This window comes from Microcaecilia unicolor, chromosome 13, assembly GCF_901765095.1.
Source record: "Microcaecilia unicolor chromosome 13, aMicUni1.1, whole genome shotgun sequence".
Taxonomy (NCBI): domain Eukaryota; kingdom Metazoa; phylum Chordata; class Amphibia; order Gymnophiona; family Siphonopidae; genus Microcaecilia; species Microcaecilia unicolor.
In genome coordinates, this window is record NC_044043.1 from 97898017 (window position 1) to 97914242 (window position 16226).

The 16226-nt window shown below is 43.6% G+C and overlaps 1 protein-coding gene across 3 annotated transcripts in view; it reads right to left on the reverse strand.

The window, feature by feature from the left end:
* RAP1GAP (RAP1 GTPase activating protein) overlaps positions 1–16226 on the reverse strand; it is a 152078-nt gene that overhangs the window by 56872 nt on the left and 78980 nt on the right. For all 3 annotated transcript variants that reach the window (XM_030185566.1, XM_030185563.1, XM_030185565.1), the window contains exons 6-9: positions 15193–15296; positions 12756–12834; positions 7653–7706; positions 1850–1933 (exon numbers count right to left, since the gene is read on the reverse strand). In XM_030185566.1, coding sequence (XP_030041426.1) covers positions 1850–1933; positions 7653–7706; positions 12756–12834; positions 15193–15296 — 321 coding nt within the window. The remainder of the gene's footprint in view (positions 1–1849; positions 1934–7652; positions 7707–12755; positions 12835–15192; positions 15297–16226) is intronic.

Below are 16226 nucleotides of genomic sequence, written 5' to 3' on the forward strand. Positions count from 1 at the left end.
TACATGGGGCAATGGAGGGTTAAGTGACTTGCCCAGAGTCACAAGGAGCTGCCTGTGCCTGAAGTGGGAATCAAACTCAGTTCCTCAGTTCCCCAGGACCAAAGTCCACCACCCTAACCACTAGGCCACTCCTCCACATCATATTTTCAAACATACTGACTTGTGTAGCATACGGATGTACACAGAGGAAGTATAATAACGGAATAACTTTTCAAAGGTAGAGTAGTAATTTGTTTATAAATTGTAATCAGTGTGTCATTTGCAGGCGCTGTTTAAAGGGACACTGTTACATTCGTGCAGAGATTTGTTTCTCCTGGTAATGCGCCACTAAAACAGATATGTTATGAGAATCAGGTGCTCAACATTCAGACTTTCTATCTACTTCTTTACTTATTTATTACATTTATATCCCACATTAAACATGAATTAGGTTGAAACCTGGGAGCAATTAAAAGCGTTTTTACTTCCTGTGCCTACATTAAAAGAAAAAGATAGCATGTGGGAATTTGCTCCTTTTGTTTTGTGGATTGCAGTGGTATATTATAAAAATGCACTTGCCTTTTTTATTACTGCTTTTTCACAGAGAGGTATTGAATAATGAGGGAAGGATTTCCTTCATGCAGAAGTTCTGTTCAGCGTCAGGCTAAATGTGCCAACATTGTCCAGTTCAACACAGTATTAGCCGCCAAGCTTATACAAAATTAATTATGTTCAGTAGAAAATAAATCTGTTGGCTCAGGCTGCTTGCTATGAATATTCAATCACTGTTTCATCATTGCCACCAAGTATTACATATTAAGGGCATTTGCTTTAAAATTTGCTTTAATTCGTTTATCCAGTCTTTATGTGCACGTGGTTTTGCTTTTTAAACCCAAAGGTGATTCCTAAGGGCGGATGAACAATTAAGTATAAAACTGTGTTGTTTCTGACTTTACTTGTTTTGGAATTTGGACTGATTTGGGTCCTGTGATGATCTGTACATCTGCTGTCTTAGCAGAGTACGGAAGAAAATGATTTATGTTACTAGTATTTTAACTGCTTATAGAATATGGCTTTCTTGGGGGGGGGGGGGGGGGTCAAGGTGACTGTGGCATGGCAAGGGCTTGGCGGGCCGGGAGCTGGGATGGAGGAGATTACTTGCGGCAGGGACGGGCTAGATTCCCCATGGGGACAGTTTGGATTTCTGAGCCCGTGCAACTCTCTAACTGAAAACAGAGGGTGAGGTGAAATGGCCATTTTTCTCAATGGAGGAGGGTGAATAATGGAAAGCCGAAGGGATCTGTACTGGGACCAGTTCCATTTAACATATTTATAAATGATCTGGAAATCAGAACAAACAAAAAAACTACAAATGAGCCGTCAAGAATTTAGCAATGAAGAATCCTTTAATGTAATAGAACCAACACAGGCTGTATTTTGGTGCCAACTGCGCTTGCCTCAGTGGTATGATAAAAAAACGACTCCGCCTGACAAGGAAGTTTAGAAAGGGGACCCCAACGACAGCTCCAGAGCTGCCAGTTTTTAGCTGCTAGGCCAGGGTTTTCCGTGTATTCCACAGAATTGTTAATGAGCTCATTTTAATGCTAGCAAGCTCATTAGCATAGAACTTTCAGATACTGCTTCCACGCAAAAAAAAAAAAAAAAGTTTCATTTAGACTGGCTAAATGAAACATTGCAAGCTCAGTAAGCTTTGTGCATCGGCCCCTGAGAAACAACCAATTGACAAATTCCTCCAGTTATTGTAGGTTGTGATAAATTCTGAAAATGATACTGATAAATTTCTAGACTCACTCTTCCCTGATAGCTGGAGAGATGAGGTCCTTGGAGCAATCAATCAACACATACTTACTTGTCCAAATTTCTGATATATTACGCCAAACTTAAAATTATTGCTGATTACGTGTTCATCGAAGGTGACAATGAGTCTTGATGCCTGGAAAAATAGTCAGTGAGAACACAGAGTGAGTAACTAATGATCAGTAAGGACAATGAGACACAGCCCATCCTGCTCTCCGCAAGCAAACATTAAAACATAGGAAAATGAAGGCAGATAAAGACCTTATGGCCCATCCAGTCTGCCCATCCATGCCATCTACTATCTATACGATAATTGTAACAGCATGCAAATGAGCTGACGTCAGCTCGCCTCCAGCGTTCCCTTCCCTCTCAGTGTTCCGCCCTCGCGGAAAGACAAAAACGACGTCAGAGGAGGGTGGGACACTAAGAGGGAAGGCTGCAGGCGACGCGAGCTGAGCCTGCCGCCGCTGCGACCTGAGGTAACATGAATGGCTTAAAGGCAGGGTGGCAGGAAGGAGAAGAGGGAAGGGGAGAAGAGGGGAGAATCACTGGACATGGATGGAAGGGGAGAAGAGGGAAGAGTCACTGGCCATGGAGGGGAGGGAAGGGGAGAGGAGAGGAGAATTGCTGCACATGGATGGGATGTAAGCTCCTTTGCGCAGGGACTGTCCTTCTATGTTAAATTGTACAGCGCTGCGTAACCCTAGTAGCGCTTTAGAAATGTCAAGTAGTAGTAGTATGGGATGGGAGGGCAGGGCAGAGGAGAATCAATGCACATGGATAGGAGGGGAGAGGAGGGGAGAACCGCTGGACATGGATGGCATGGGATGGGAGGGGAGAATTGCGGAACACTGGTGGGAGGACAGGGCAGAGGAGAATCAATGCACATGGATAGGATGGGAGAAGAGGGAAGAGTCACTGGCCATGGAGGGGAGAGGAGGGGAGGGGAGAAGAGAATCGCTGCACATGGATGGGATGGGAGGGCAGGGCAGAGGAGAATCAATGCACATGGATAGGATGGGAGGGGAGAGGAGGGGAGAATCGCTGGACATGGATGGCATGGGATGCGAGGGGAGAATCGCGGAACACTGATGGGAGGACAGGGCAGGCAGAGGAGAATCGCTGGACATGGAGGAGAGGGCAGGGGAGAGAGGAGAAATCGCTTAGACGAGACCCTTCCTAGGGCCCGTTTCATTTTTCACGAAACGGGCTTTGTTGGTTGTTGATCTCATAATACGGAAAACCGAAAATAGCAAGGTCTGAAATGGCCTACTAGAGGTCTTTATCTATAATCATTTGCTATGTTCTATAAAGCTCCATTTTACAAAGAGGCTGGAACCGAGACATCCAGGCCGAGTTGTGTTCAATTATGTTGGTATTTTAGAAAAGGATCTGCCGACAGAGAACCGTTTCTAAAATGTGCAGCATGAACAGCCATTTTATAAACATATGCATTGGAAAAATGAACGGCACAGACCCTGCAGTTTCTTTGTGGAGATCTTGTTTTTCCAACTTCCACATGTAGTTGCCCCATTTTTAGAAATCTACACTTGAGAGTGTCGCCAATTAAGCAGCAAGGCCGTAATTTTAATGTGGTTTCATTCTGGTGGTGGAAATAACATGGAATTAACAAGAACAGCTTTCTTAATCCTTTGTGTAAAACCCTGGCCGTAATGAACACTTTATTTTTAAAGCTATATGTGCCATGGTATGTGTAAACACTGACATGGAACACTTCCCCCTACACACATGTATTTCCCTTTGTGAAATGGGGAATCACGTGTAGATTTCTAGTACCGCCCCCTTAAAATCACTATGCAGTACGGATTTGCCCGTGCAAATAGCAGATTTCTAAAATCGTTTTTTCCAACGTGTAAATGCCAGCATTTTCATGTGGGAATTGCAAATAAGGTTTCCAAAGTTACCATGGCAGGGAGACAGCAAACCCTGCTCTTAATATTTATCCCTCAGTGAGGACACAAGAGAGAGCGACAGGCTTGCCAACTTCCAAGAAATGGTTTTACTGACAGTCTTGACAGCATGGGCACATCCAGAATTTCTAGCTCCTGCTGACGGCAGAGGGAGCCAGAAGAGACACATGAACGTCAATAGCCTCACCTTGAACAGCAGACGGAGCTAGATGACAGGTTTATGGGTAAACCAACCTAACATGTGGTCTGTTCTTTAAGGGATTCTTTAATGGGCAGTTGGCAGCCCTGAAGGTGACATACACACACATGCTCTTATCACAAAGGACACAGAGAGGACACACCTAGCTCTCAGTAAAGACACAGAAAGAGTACGTTCAGCTATCAGTAACCAGCTGTCAGTATACAAAGAGAGCACTCCCAGCTCGTAGCAAACAGTGGTTATAAGGACAGCAACCAGTGGACAGTGCATTTATTGTACATAAGTACATAAGCACTGCCACGCTGGGAAAAGACCAAAGGTCCATCAAGCCCAGCACTCTGTCTCCGACAGCGGCCAATCCAGGCCCCAAGAACCTGGCAAAAACCCAAAATTTAATAACGATCAATGGACTTTTCCTTCAGGAATCTGTCCAGACCCCCTTTAAACTCAGCAAGGCCAGCTGCCGTCACTACCTTCTCCGGCAATGAGTTCCAGAGTCTAACCACACGCTGAGTAAAGAAAAACTTTCTCCGATTTGTTTTAAACCTACCACATTCTAATTTCATCTTGTGTCCCCTGGTTCTATTATTGTTAGAGAGCGTAAACAAACGCTTCAGATCTGTCCGCTCTACCCCACTCATTATTTTGTAGACCTCTATCATATCACCCCTCAGCCGCCTTTTCTCCAGGCTAAAGAGTCCTAGCTTTCTTAACCTCTCCTCATAGGGTAGTCGTCCCATCCCTTTTATCATTTTCGTCGCCCTTCTCTGCACCTTCTCCAATTCCTTTATATCTTTTTTGAGATGAGGCGACCAGAACTGAACACAATATTCCAGGTGCGGTCGCACCATGGAGCGATATAATGGCATTATAACATCCTCATGCTTGTTTTCCATCCCTTATCTAATAATACTCAACATTCTGTTCGCTTTCTTAGCCGCCGCAGCACATTGATCTATTTTGAGGCAATTTTCAAAGCCATTTACCTAAAAAAAAAAAAAAACTTCCAAATTTGATTAATACAAGTTATTAACTTTGTTTTCTTATTGTTTTACTTTCTTTATCTCTATAAGTAGAGGAGTGTGGTAGCCGTGTTAGTCCACTCTTAAGGTTATCAATAGAAATCAAACAAAATAAAACATGGAAAAGAAAATAAGATGATACCTTTTTTATTGGACATAACTTAATACATTTCTTGATTAGCTTTCGAAGGTTGCCCTTCTTCCTCAGATCGGAAATAAGCAAATGTGCTAGCTGACAGTGTATATAAGTGAAAACCTTCAACCATTACTATGACAGTCTGACAGGGTGGGAGGATGGGGGTGGGTCGGAGGTATGCATGGGGACATCAAAGCACATTTGCTTATTTCCGATCTGAGGAAGAAGGGCGACCTTCGAAAGCTAATCAAGAAATGTATTAAGTTATGTCCAATAAAAAAGGTATCATCTTATTTTCTTTTCCATGTTTTATTTTGTTTGATTGCTATTTATCTCTATATAAAGGAGGAAAAGGCTTCAGATGCTCGGCTGTACTTTTACTTCTGCAGTTTGCCGGGCGGGCTTCCACATCAGCTTAAAAACCTCCAATGTATCAATCTTTTTGATTTTTATTACTAATTTTTTAAAATTCCTTAAGTTATTCATCCATTCTCTTCGTTTACCATGAAAAATTGTAATAAAGACACCTCTATTACTTATCTTAGTAGGTGTGTTCATAGAATCCGTTAGCCCTTACTGATGTACTGTGCGCGTTTCGCTACTTCTTCAGGAGACAAACTGTACTGCACAATTTCCAACGGAGCACCTCCGCTCCGCTGTTTCTTCCGGAGATAAACCGTGCTGTACAGATTTTCCTGTGTTCCTGTTTCTTGTTGCTGAATGTACTACAATGTAGTAAATTTAAAACGAATCGGAGAAAAAGTTTCTTCACTCAATGTGTAACTAAACTCTGGAATTTAAAGGCGGTTAGCTTAGCGGAGTTTTAAAAAAGGTTTGGACGGCTTCCTAAAGGAAAAGTCCATAGATCATTATTAAATGGACTTGGGGAAAATCCACTATTTCTGGCATAAGCAGTATAGAATGTTTTGTACTTTTTTGGGATCTTGTCAGGTATATGTGACCTGGATTGGCCACTGTTGGAAACAGGATGCTGGACTTGATGGACCTTTGGCGTTTCCCAGTATGGCAATACTTATGTAAAACTGTCTCCATCCAATCTCCCGAACAGCTGAAAATTATACACAGACTGCCCGATACCTAAAGTGATTGAAAGGGCCCGGAGAGGTTCTTGGCCGTTTAAATTGCTTGTCTGTGAAGTGCCGCTGAATATTCGCAGTTAGCACCTGAAACCAGCTAACGTGAGCATTCCAGGGTGGCGTTGGCACTTATATGCCCATCTTCAGCCCTTGGCTGCAGTCCTCTCTTTACGTGGTTAAGAGCTGAATATTGCACTTAACCGTATAAGTTTTATTGGCCAACATACAACCAGACATACAGCCGGCAGTGGACATAAAAACACTGACCGCTGCTGGTTGAATATCGGCTGGAGAGCTCTGGGTCTGGCTAGTGGTTCAGTGGACCAGGTGATCTCCAATTTGAGCTCCCTCCTGGTCAGCTAGGGCTGGGGTTCTTGTGAAGGTATCATTCATAGCTCCTAAGAGAAGGGGAAAGGTGATCATTGCTTAAGGGAGACACATGGAGGGAAACTCTATAAAGGGGCCTATGTGGAGCTTAATCTATAAAGGAAGTAGGCACCTGCTTTCTGTTAACAGAATACTAGAGAAACTGAGTACATATGCAAGTATAAGGTTAGGTGTAAGCACTTATGTCAGCTATATGTCAGGAGTACCCAAGTGGTTAGTGCAGTGGACTTTGATCCTGGGAAACTGAGTTCGATTCCCACTGCAGCTCCTTCTGACTCTGAGTAAGTCACTTAACCCTCCATTGCCCCTGGTACACAATAAGTACCTGAATAGATGTAAACCGCTTTGAATGTAGTTGCAAAAACCTCAGAAAGGCAGTATATCAAGTCCCATTTCCCTTTCCCCCTTTCCATTATGACATCACAACTATCAGGCAATCAAGCCATTGTGACATCACTGATGAGGTTGGCTCTTATTGGTGGAATGAGTGGAGGAGTAGCCTAGTGGTTAGTGCAGAGGACTTTGATCCTGGGAAACTGTATTGGGCAGTCAAGCCATTGTGACATCACTGATAAGGTTGGCTCTTATTGGTGGAATGAGTGGAGGAGTAGCCTAGTGGTTAGTGCAGTGGACTTTGATCCTGGGGAACTGGGTTTGATTCCCACTGCAGCTCCTTGTGACTCTGGGCAAGTCACTTAACCCTCCATTACCCCAGGTACAAAATAAGTACCTGAATATATGTAAACCACTTGGAATGTAGTTGCAAAAACCTCAGAAAGGCGGTATATCAAGTCCCATTTCTCTTTCCCTTCCCTTATACAGCTGGTATCAATGCTCTACCTAGATTCCGGAGACATGCCCATAAGGTACAGTATTCCTGCCTATATATAAATACACAAACCAATAACTGGGCAAAACTTCAGCAAAATAGCAAATGTATAAATAATCTTTGAAGCTGACGACTCGTGAACGTTTGTCAATCTTATAACAGATATCTCATTCAGTATCTCACTGGAAAATCTTAAAAAGGAGGAAAAAGACCTCAAATAGTCCCAGCAGTGTTAACCTTAGTATTATTCTTACCTTAGGGTACAGAACTGGATAAAACCGATCCACATTGACATCTTCACACACTAACTGGAAAAGAAAAAGAGACAATATTTAATGTTAAAGGCAAGGAATAATCATAATCACAGTTACTTTAACCCAGTCATAAGTTCTCCTTATGGTTTCTACAGCAGGTAGTCGGTCAAGCCAGGTGTAAATCTTTGCATATATTTACCAAAATTAGACACGTTACATAGCTGAGCTAGGCCACCCCAACCTATTCTCTCCCCCAGGCACGAGGACTTAAGTCATGTGAAAGGTGATTCTATACATTAGGCCCCAACATTTACGCGCATACGCATGAATATGAGCTATTCTGTAAATATATGCTTATCTTCCACAGCACATATCTGCAAGGGGAAAGCACACATGGGTGGGACACAGGAATGGAGGAGTAGCCTAACGGTTAGTGCAGTGGGCTCAGAACCAGGGGCACTTGGTTTCATTCCCACTGTAGCTCCTTGCAACTCTGGACAATGAAACGTTGCCCTCCTTTTACGCATTACAGGAGGCGACTTTTCACTGATTTCTCAGAACATTGAGTTTCACGCACAAGATTTTTATTGAGTAATATGTCGACAGACACATGATTTTTCCATAGACAATATTTTAAGACTTCCAAGACTCCTGAGGCAGGCCAGCTGGCCGAAACACGACTGTGCCGAGTCTTTAAAGCCACACAATAAATTTGGATATTTCAACATCGTCTTGCGACCATATTCATCATCATTTATTTATTATACCGTTACTTATTGCTATAGCAAAACAGAACGGTTTACATAAAAAAAAAAAAAAAACCATATAAAACACTACTACTACTACTATTTAGCATTTCTATAGCGCTACAAGGCGTACGCAGCGCTGCAGAAACATAGAAGAAAGACAGTCCCTGCTCAAAGAGCTTACAATCTAATAGACAAAAAATAAAGTAAGCAAATTAAATCAATTAATGTGAACGGGAAGGAGGAGAGGAGGGTAGGTGGAGGCGAGTGGTTACAAGTGGTTACGAGTCAAAAGCAATGATAAAGAGGTGGGCTTTCAGTCTAGATTTAAAGGTGGCCAAGGATGGGGCAAGACGTAGGGGCTCAGGAAGTTTATTCCAGGCGTAGGGTGCAGTGAGACAGAAGGCGCGAAGTCTGGAGTTGGCAGTAGTGGAGAAGGGAACAGATAAGAAGGATTTATCCATGGAGCGGAGTGCACGGGAAGGGGTGTAGGGAAGGACGAGTGTGGAGAGATACTGGGGAGCAGCAGAGTGAGTACACATATAATAACTTCTAGGAAATCCAGTACTTGATAGGAAAGCACAGCAAACCAACCCAACCATAAAAGATCATAACTAATCAATAATAACAATTACAAACAATCTTAAAATAAATATCTTCGCTGTGTTCGTTGTGACTTGATTTTTTTCAGCTAGCAGGACTTGCATCAGCCACTCCGCTGCTGGTGAAGTTACGCTGCCTTCCAGTCGAGGCCAGGGTTCAGTTTAAACTGTATAGTACAACATTTAAGATCATTTATGGTGTTGCTTCGTCATATCTATGTGATTTGATTGCTTTTTTGCATGATAGTTCTACTAATTATAGGAAAACTCGTAACCAAATGTTATTAAGCTTTCCAGCTGTCAGACTCCTTCAATCAAGGAAGCTGTTTGATTCTTCCCTTCACTCCCAGATTGCTTCACGACTTCATCATCCCTTGACATTCGTTCGCTCAATAACTATCAGTTATGTCTTAAAGTCCTTAAAAACTTATTTAAGAGGTACTGTGATGAATAAGTAATAAAGCTTTCTGAGATACTACTATCTTTGTTTTAACAGATTTAATATATTTACCTCGGTTTAAGATTGATTTCATTGATTTTTGAATCTTTTGGAGCTTTTGTCTCTACTGACTCGACTGTAATCTGCAATGAACTAACTTTGGTATTTGCAGACTTAGAAGCCCTGTATAACATAACAATTAGCTAAAACTCTTCTTCAATGTACAGCTCTTCCAACGATGCACCTCAGTAATCCACTAGCCAGATATATATATATAGCTTTTTATAAGGTGTAATATTAATATATCAAGGTTCTGCCCTGGAGCATACCGAGAGAAAGATACGGATCTACCAATGCACTTCAGTCCTGTACTGTGACTCACACAAACGGCTCTGCCAACATGGTTCATATACTTACCTGCTCTGCAGCAGCTCCTGATACTCATAAACTAAGACAACCCTCCCCCCCCCACCAAACCACAACACACACAGCTCTGCCAATATGCTTCATACCCTGCAATGCAGCAGCTCCTGCCAGTCCTGTATAGAAGAACGTAAGAGTTGCCCTACCGGGTCCATCTAGCCCAGTATCCGGTTTCTAACAGTGGCCAGTCCAGGTCACAAGTACCTGGCAGAATCCCAAAAAGTATCAAGATTTCAAGCTACTTAATGAACCTCAGGGATAAGCAGCAGCTTTCCCTGGGTTTGTGCACTTTTCTTTCAGGAATGTGTCCAACCCTTTTTAAATCCCGGCTACATTAATTGCTTTTACCACTCGTGAGTTCCAGAGCGTAACTCTATATTCAGTGAAACAAATACTCTCTCCTATTTGTTTTAAATGTGCCATTACGTCACTTCATGGGGTGTCCTCTAGCTACTTTTAAAAGAGTGAACAATCAATTTCACGCTTACCCATTCCACTCCATTAAGGATTTTATACACCTCTATCATATCTCTCCCTGTACTGAGAAACTCCCCCCTCTCCAGAAGTGCCAATGAGCGTCATACCTGCCCTGCAGCTGTTCCTGAAGGAGTGTACTGGGATCCCCCCTCTTCCCACACACACGGTTCTGCCAATAACTGCCCTTCAGCTTTCTTTCATAAAATTTACAGACCTAGTCCCTAAAGCCAAGTTCATAAAGCAGTATAACCTAAGATTATAATACAGAAACATGAACAAAGACCACATCCAATCCAGCAAAACAAGAAGAGCCAGATCACCCCTGAATAGAACTACCATATTTGCAGAGATAAAAAAAAAAGGACACAAAAAACCCCATTTTGCACCTGCCCCACCCCCGCTGCACAGTCACCATGACCCTCCAAAAAAGTCAGATTCTGTAAGAAGTGAAAATACTGGTAAAAGTAATGGAAATGCATTTTCTTCTGCAGTCTAAATACAAAATTTGAAGAAATGTACATGCCCCCCTTCTCTCCCTCCCCTCCATAAGCAGCTAGTCCCCATTCGCTCCCTCCCCTTCTGGGAATCACTAGCGCAGTTTGGTAAAAGAGGCCCTTAATTACTAAGAAGAATCACGTGGCCACCATGTATTTTCTCTCCCTGCTCCCTGCCTCCCACCGTCGCTGCATTAAAATTACTTAGTTGGCGAGGATGCCCAAGCCTTGCCAGCTGTAGATATTTTCTGATGAAGCCCCCTGTTCTTCTAGCTGCTGCTAATGGCATTCATGAACTGAGCATGTCTGGGGGTGGGTGGGTGGGGGGTCAGGTGTCAGCAGCTAGAAGAACACTGCAAGTTCCCCAGTGCTCAGACAGCCCGGGAGGTTTCCACGTGGAAATGCCAGACCTTGAGATTTCAGTTGACATTTTTGAGCACCACGAATAAATGGAATAGTGGCGCGACCCTGCTCTGAAGGCAGAACCATTTGAACTTCGTCCAAACGCACCAATTCACTGAGCATTGCTCTGACTGCAAGAACCTTGGCAGGAGCTTGCAAGCAGAATCCATTAAAAAAAAAAATCTACAAGTGGATGAGCGAACTCCAGTTTGTAGCCGTCTCGAATGACTTCTAAGACTCACTAGTCTGATGTAACCCTGGTCCATTCCTCCAGGAAGAGTGATAGCTGTCCCCCTATTGGAATGTTTGGGGAATAGACCAAGGCACCGGGAGGGGGGGGGGGGGGGGGGACTTGAGCAGAGAACATCAGCTGGCAGAGGCTTCAGCATCCTCTCCAGCAACAGCGACTATGGGTGCTACCCAAAATCTCTCGGTGCCACAGATTGCCTACCCTTGTGCTAATGCAACTCCGTTATGCCCTTCTCTTGTTACTGAGGGGCCCTTTTACTAAGCCGCGTAAGCATCTACGCACCCCCAATGCACGCCAATTTGAAGTTACCATCGGCGTGCATAGGTCATTACCGCCTGGTTAATGCGTGAGACCTTACTGCTAAAGTCAATGGCTACCGGTAAGGTCTCGAAGCCAAAATGGACGCACGCCAATTTTTATTTTGCTGGACGTCCACTGGCGGCAAAAATTTAAAAAAAGGCATTTTTTGTAGGCGCGCTGAAAAATGGATCTAAGCGTACCCAAAACCCTACTGCTGGCCATTTTTCAGCATACCTTAGTAAAAGGACTCCTAAGTCCCCTAAGGGCGATGAAAATGATAACGGGGATGGGACGACTTCCCTATGAGGAAAGGCTAAAGCGGCTGGGGCTCTTCAGCTTGGAGAAAAGATGGCTGAGCGGAGATATGATAGAGGTCTACAGAATAATGAGTGGAGTGGAACGGGTGGATGTGAAGCGTCTGTTTACGCTTTCCAAAAATTCTAGGACTAGGGGGCATGCGATGAAGCTACAATGTAGTAAATTTAAAACGAATAATTAAACTCTGGAATTCATTGCCAGAGAATGTGGTAAAAATGGACTTGAGCAAAATCCACTATTTCTGGGATAAGCAGTATAGAGTGTTTTGTACTTTTTTGTGATCTTGCCAGGTATTTGTGACCTGGATTGGCCACTGTTGGAAACAGGATGCTGGGCTTGATGGACTTTTGGTCTTTCCCAGTATGGCAATATTTATGTACTTATGTCTAATCAAATAGATGCAGCACTGAGGCGATCAAGCTCATTGGACTGCTAACTGAACTACAACTGAGGCCTAGTCTCCTGTGGTGAAAGGTGCAGATCTACATATCCCAGCCTCCCCTTGTAACACCGCTGACCCCTGATTGCACATCTCACTCGTACAACAGAGCAGTTATTCCTGTACAAAACAACACAAAGAAAAAGAGAATGACAAAAAGTGGAGGAGGAGGAGGAGGAGGAGGAGGGGAATAAGCTGAAATATGCCTCCTACCTTTGCCATCTGCACCACATTGGGGAATTCGGTGAGACAGGAAATGGGAATGACATCATGGTAGGTTTTGCTCTTTGTTCTGAAATTAAAAACATAAAGATAAGGATTGGCTGAGGAAGGGAGACACTCAAGCTGGCTACCTGAGGGGGTTAAAAATGACATGATTTAGTCGTTAAAAAAAAAAAGCAATTAAGAACGTTTTATTAAACATAACTATGTAACCATCTTGGTTGGGTGGCAAGAACATTAAGATATCCCATGACTAGAATCCACATTTGTTAAATTACTACTAAGCTAATTCTTTGCTATATTATCTATATTAATAATTCTCACCTCAAACATTCTGAAGCTCACTCTGTGGCAGGGAAACCCTGGAGCCCTGCACTTAGGCTGTCACCACTCACTGTCACTCATGCACCACTCTCACTGATAGACCCACCCACAGCCACGCCCCTTCCGCACATAATTGCCTACCTCAACATTCTAATGCGCTCCAACTTCCGGTTTTTGAGGTGCCAGAGATCGGAATTTTGCCCCATTACTATTTGCCCCGCCCTCGCGTCAAACGTGATGATGTTGAGGGCGGAGCTATGACAGTTGACCAATCGCATCGCTCCGCCCTCAATGTCATCACATTTGACGCGAGGGCGGGGCATACATCGAGCTACTACGCGACGACAATTGCAGGGAGTGAGCCAGGCAGGCTGTACGTCACAGGCAGCGAGGGAGCCAGCCAGCCACTCTCTATGTCACGGGGCGGGTCGCCGGCCGGGGCGGGGCGCCCACGACCACCCTGAAGCACGGAGGGTAAGTCCACCATCAAGGGGAGGGGGATGGGAATGAAAGCGCCTTGCTAGCGCCCGTTTCATTGGCCTCAGAAACGGGCCTTTCTTACTAGTTATTATTATTTATTGTATTTGTATCCCACCTTTTCCCCACCTATTTGCAGGGTCGAAGTGGCTTACATAGTTTTGTTAACACAATTATTCTTGGATGTCCGGTACAATTATTGTTGTACAGAGATTAGTTAAGGGAAGAAGTAGAGAGTAGAAGGAAGGCATTTATTAGGTATAGTGGACGGTAGGTTTTCAGCAGTGGATTAGTAAGGTTCTGGGTTTTCGTTGTATGCTTTGTTGCCTGGGCAGTATTGCCACTGTGCGGAAATAAGAAAATCGCACCATGGAGCAATGAGATTGAGGAGGAAGTGTAACACAGGCAGTCACCCAATATCATTTTCTTCATGACACTGATAAACCAAGAACAAAATTGTTTCCTTGTTAATAGGTATTCTCTGAAGACAGAAGTTCACCAGTCACATATATGGCATTACGTCTTCTCAGTGCGTTTTTTTTTTCTCCTGAAAAAGGTGCCGGTACTCAAATGCCAGGGCCACCCTTTGGAGTGGGGTGATCACTGAGGGACCCCACCCTATACTAGCCAGGCCCTCTGCAACCAGCCACAGAATCTATGACAAGCCACAATTGGTGTGTAGAGCCTGAACTTTTTTATTAAAACTTGGAGACCATGGGTCAAATTTTAGCAGACAATGGAAAAGGTGCCGGTACTCAGTACCCCCAAGTACCCCCTCAAAAAAAGCCCCGCGTCTTCTAATGGTATCAACCACAGAATATATTTCCCGAACTTTCCAGGAAAACCCAAAGGACCTCTCTGAGCATGGGCAGCAGCTTCCACTGTCATGCAACATGTCTCAGTCCTGCAAATAAACTCAAAGTCCAGAAAGAGAGGAAAGGTTTGTGTGACTGATGAAATATTGCCTTCAGAGAACACCTGTCACAGGTAAGCACAAACAGTTCCATTGTAATCATGCATTTGGGACTCCTTGCCTTTATTAAAAGATTTTTAAAAATACGGAAACCAACAATAACCTGCCAACGGGGCATCAAACTGTTTTAGAGGGTTAGAACCCCCTTTTTATTAAATAAATAATAACCTAGGAAAGTGTGAGAGGGAGGATCTGGAAGTTGATAGTCAAAACATTCAGGGTGGCGTTAAGTGCTCCCTGCCGCACAGCCACGTGGTAAGAATAATCTTACCGCATGGCCATTTTTTTAGGGTCTTTGTACCCGCTGCTGGAAAAAGGGCCCCCCACCCCCACCCACCGCAGTGCCCTTGACATAGCTATCGATGTGGGCTATCGATGTGGGCTACCGTTGTGTTATTTTATCACTAACTCCTGCTATTTTAGCACAAATTCCATTTTATGCAATGAGACCTCGTTGCTAATAACTGGGGTTAACAGTAAAATAATAGTAGCCCACGACTGATAATGCTCCCCCTTAATGTTTTAAAATTTGAGTTACTGCATGCAAATGTGCTTCTTGGATTTTCATTAAAAATATGCTGAAGCCAAACCCAACTCTGGCCACAGGGGACTGGGATCCCTCCACCTGTCACCACCGTCCAAGCTCCGCTTTACCGTAAGAGTAGCCGCAGGTGCTCCTGGTCCCCGACCACGTCATACTTCACCGAGAACACCAGGTGTCCTAGTGCCGTGTCCATTGAGTAATAGTTAAAATGCTCCTACAGAAGGGAGAAGATTATGCGTGAAAAGAGATCACACGTCAGAGAAAAATCACACGTTAGAAAGAAACACCACCGCTTTTTCTCAGGTGAACCTGCTCCACACCAAGTCTTGCTGGTGGCTAGATCGTCCTAGCGTCTATATCTATTCTATTTATTTACATTTCTGAGCTGCTTAATTAAAATTATTCTGTTGGTAACAGGATAAAAATCACACAAGTGAATTAAAACAATGTGGCATACAACAGAATGGAATACGAGACAACAAAAAAAAAATCATGAAATAAGGAAAAATAAAATCAAGACAAAGGAGGGAATTCAATATAAGTACATAAGTATTGCCATACTGGGAAAGACCAAAGGTCCATCGAGCCCAGCACCCTGTTTCCAACAGTGGCCAATCCAGGTCACAGATACCCGGCAAGATCCCAAAAATGTACAAAACATTTTATACTGCTTATCCCAGAAACAGTGGATTTTCCCCTAGTCCATTTAATAATGGTCTATGGACTGTTCCTTTAGGAAGCTGTCCAAACCTTTTTTTAAACTCCGCTAAGCTAACCACCTTTACCACATTCTCTGGCAACGCATTCCAAAGTTTAATTACACGTTGAATGAAGAAAACTTTTCTCTGATTCATTTTAAATTTACTACATTGTAGCTTCATCGCATGCCCCCTAGTCCTAGTATTTTGGAAAGCGTGAACAGAAGCTTCACATCTACCCGTTCAACTCCACTCATTATTTTATAGACCTCTATCATATCTCCCCTCAGCCGCCTATTCTCCAAGCTGAAGAGCCCTAGCCGCTTTAGCCTTTCCTCATAGGGAAGTCGTCCCATCCCCTTTATCATTTTCGTCGCCCTTCTTTGCACCTTTTCTAATTCCACTATATCTTTTTTTTTTTTAATGTTGCCAAAACATTTCAACAC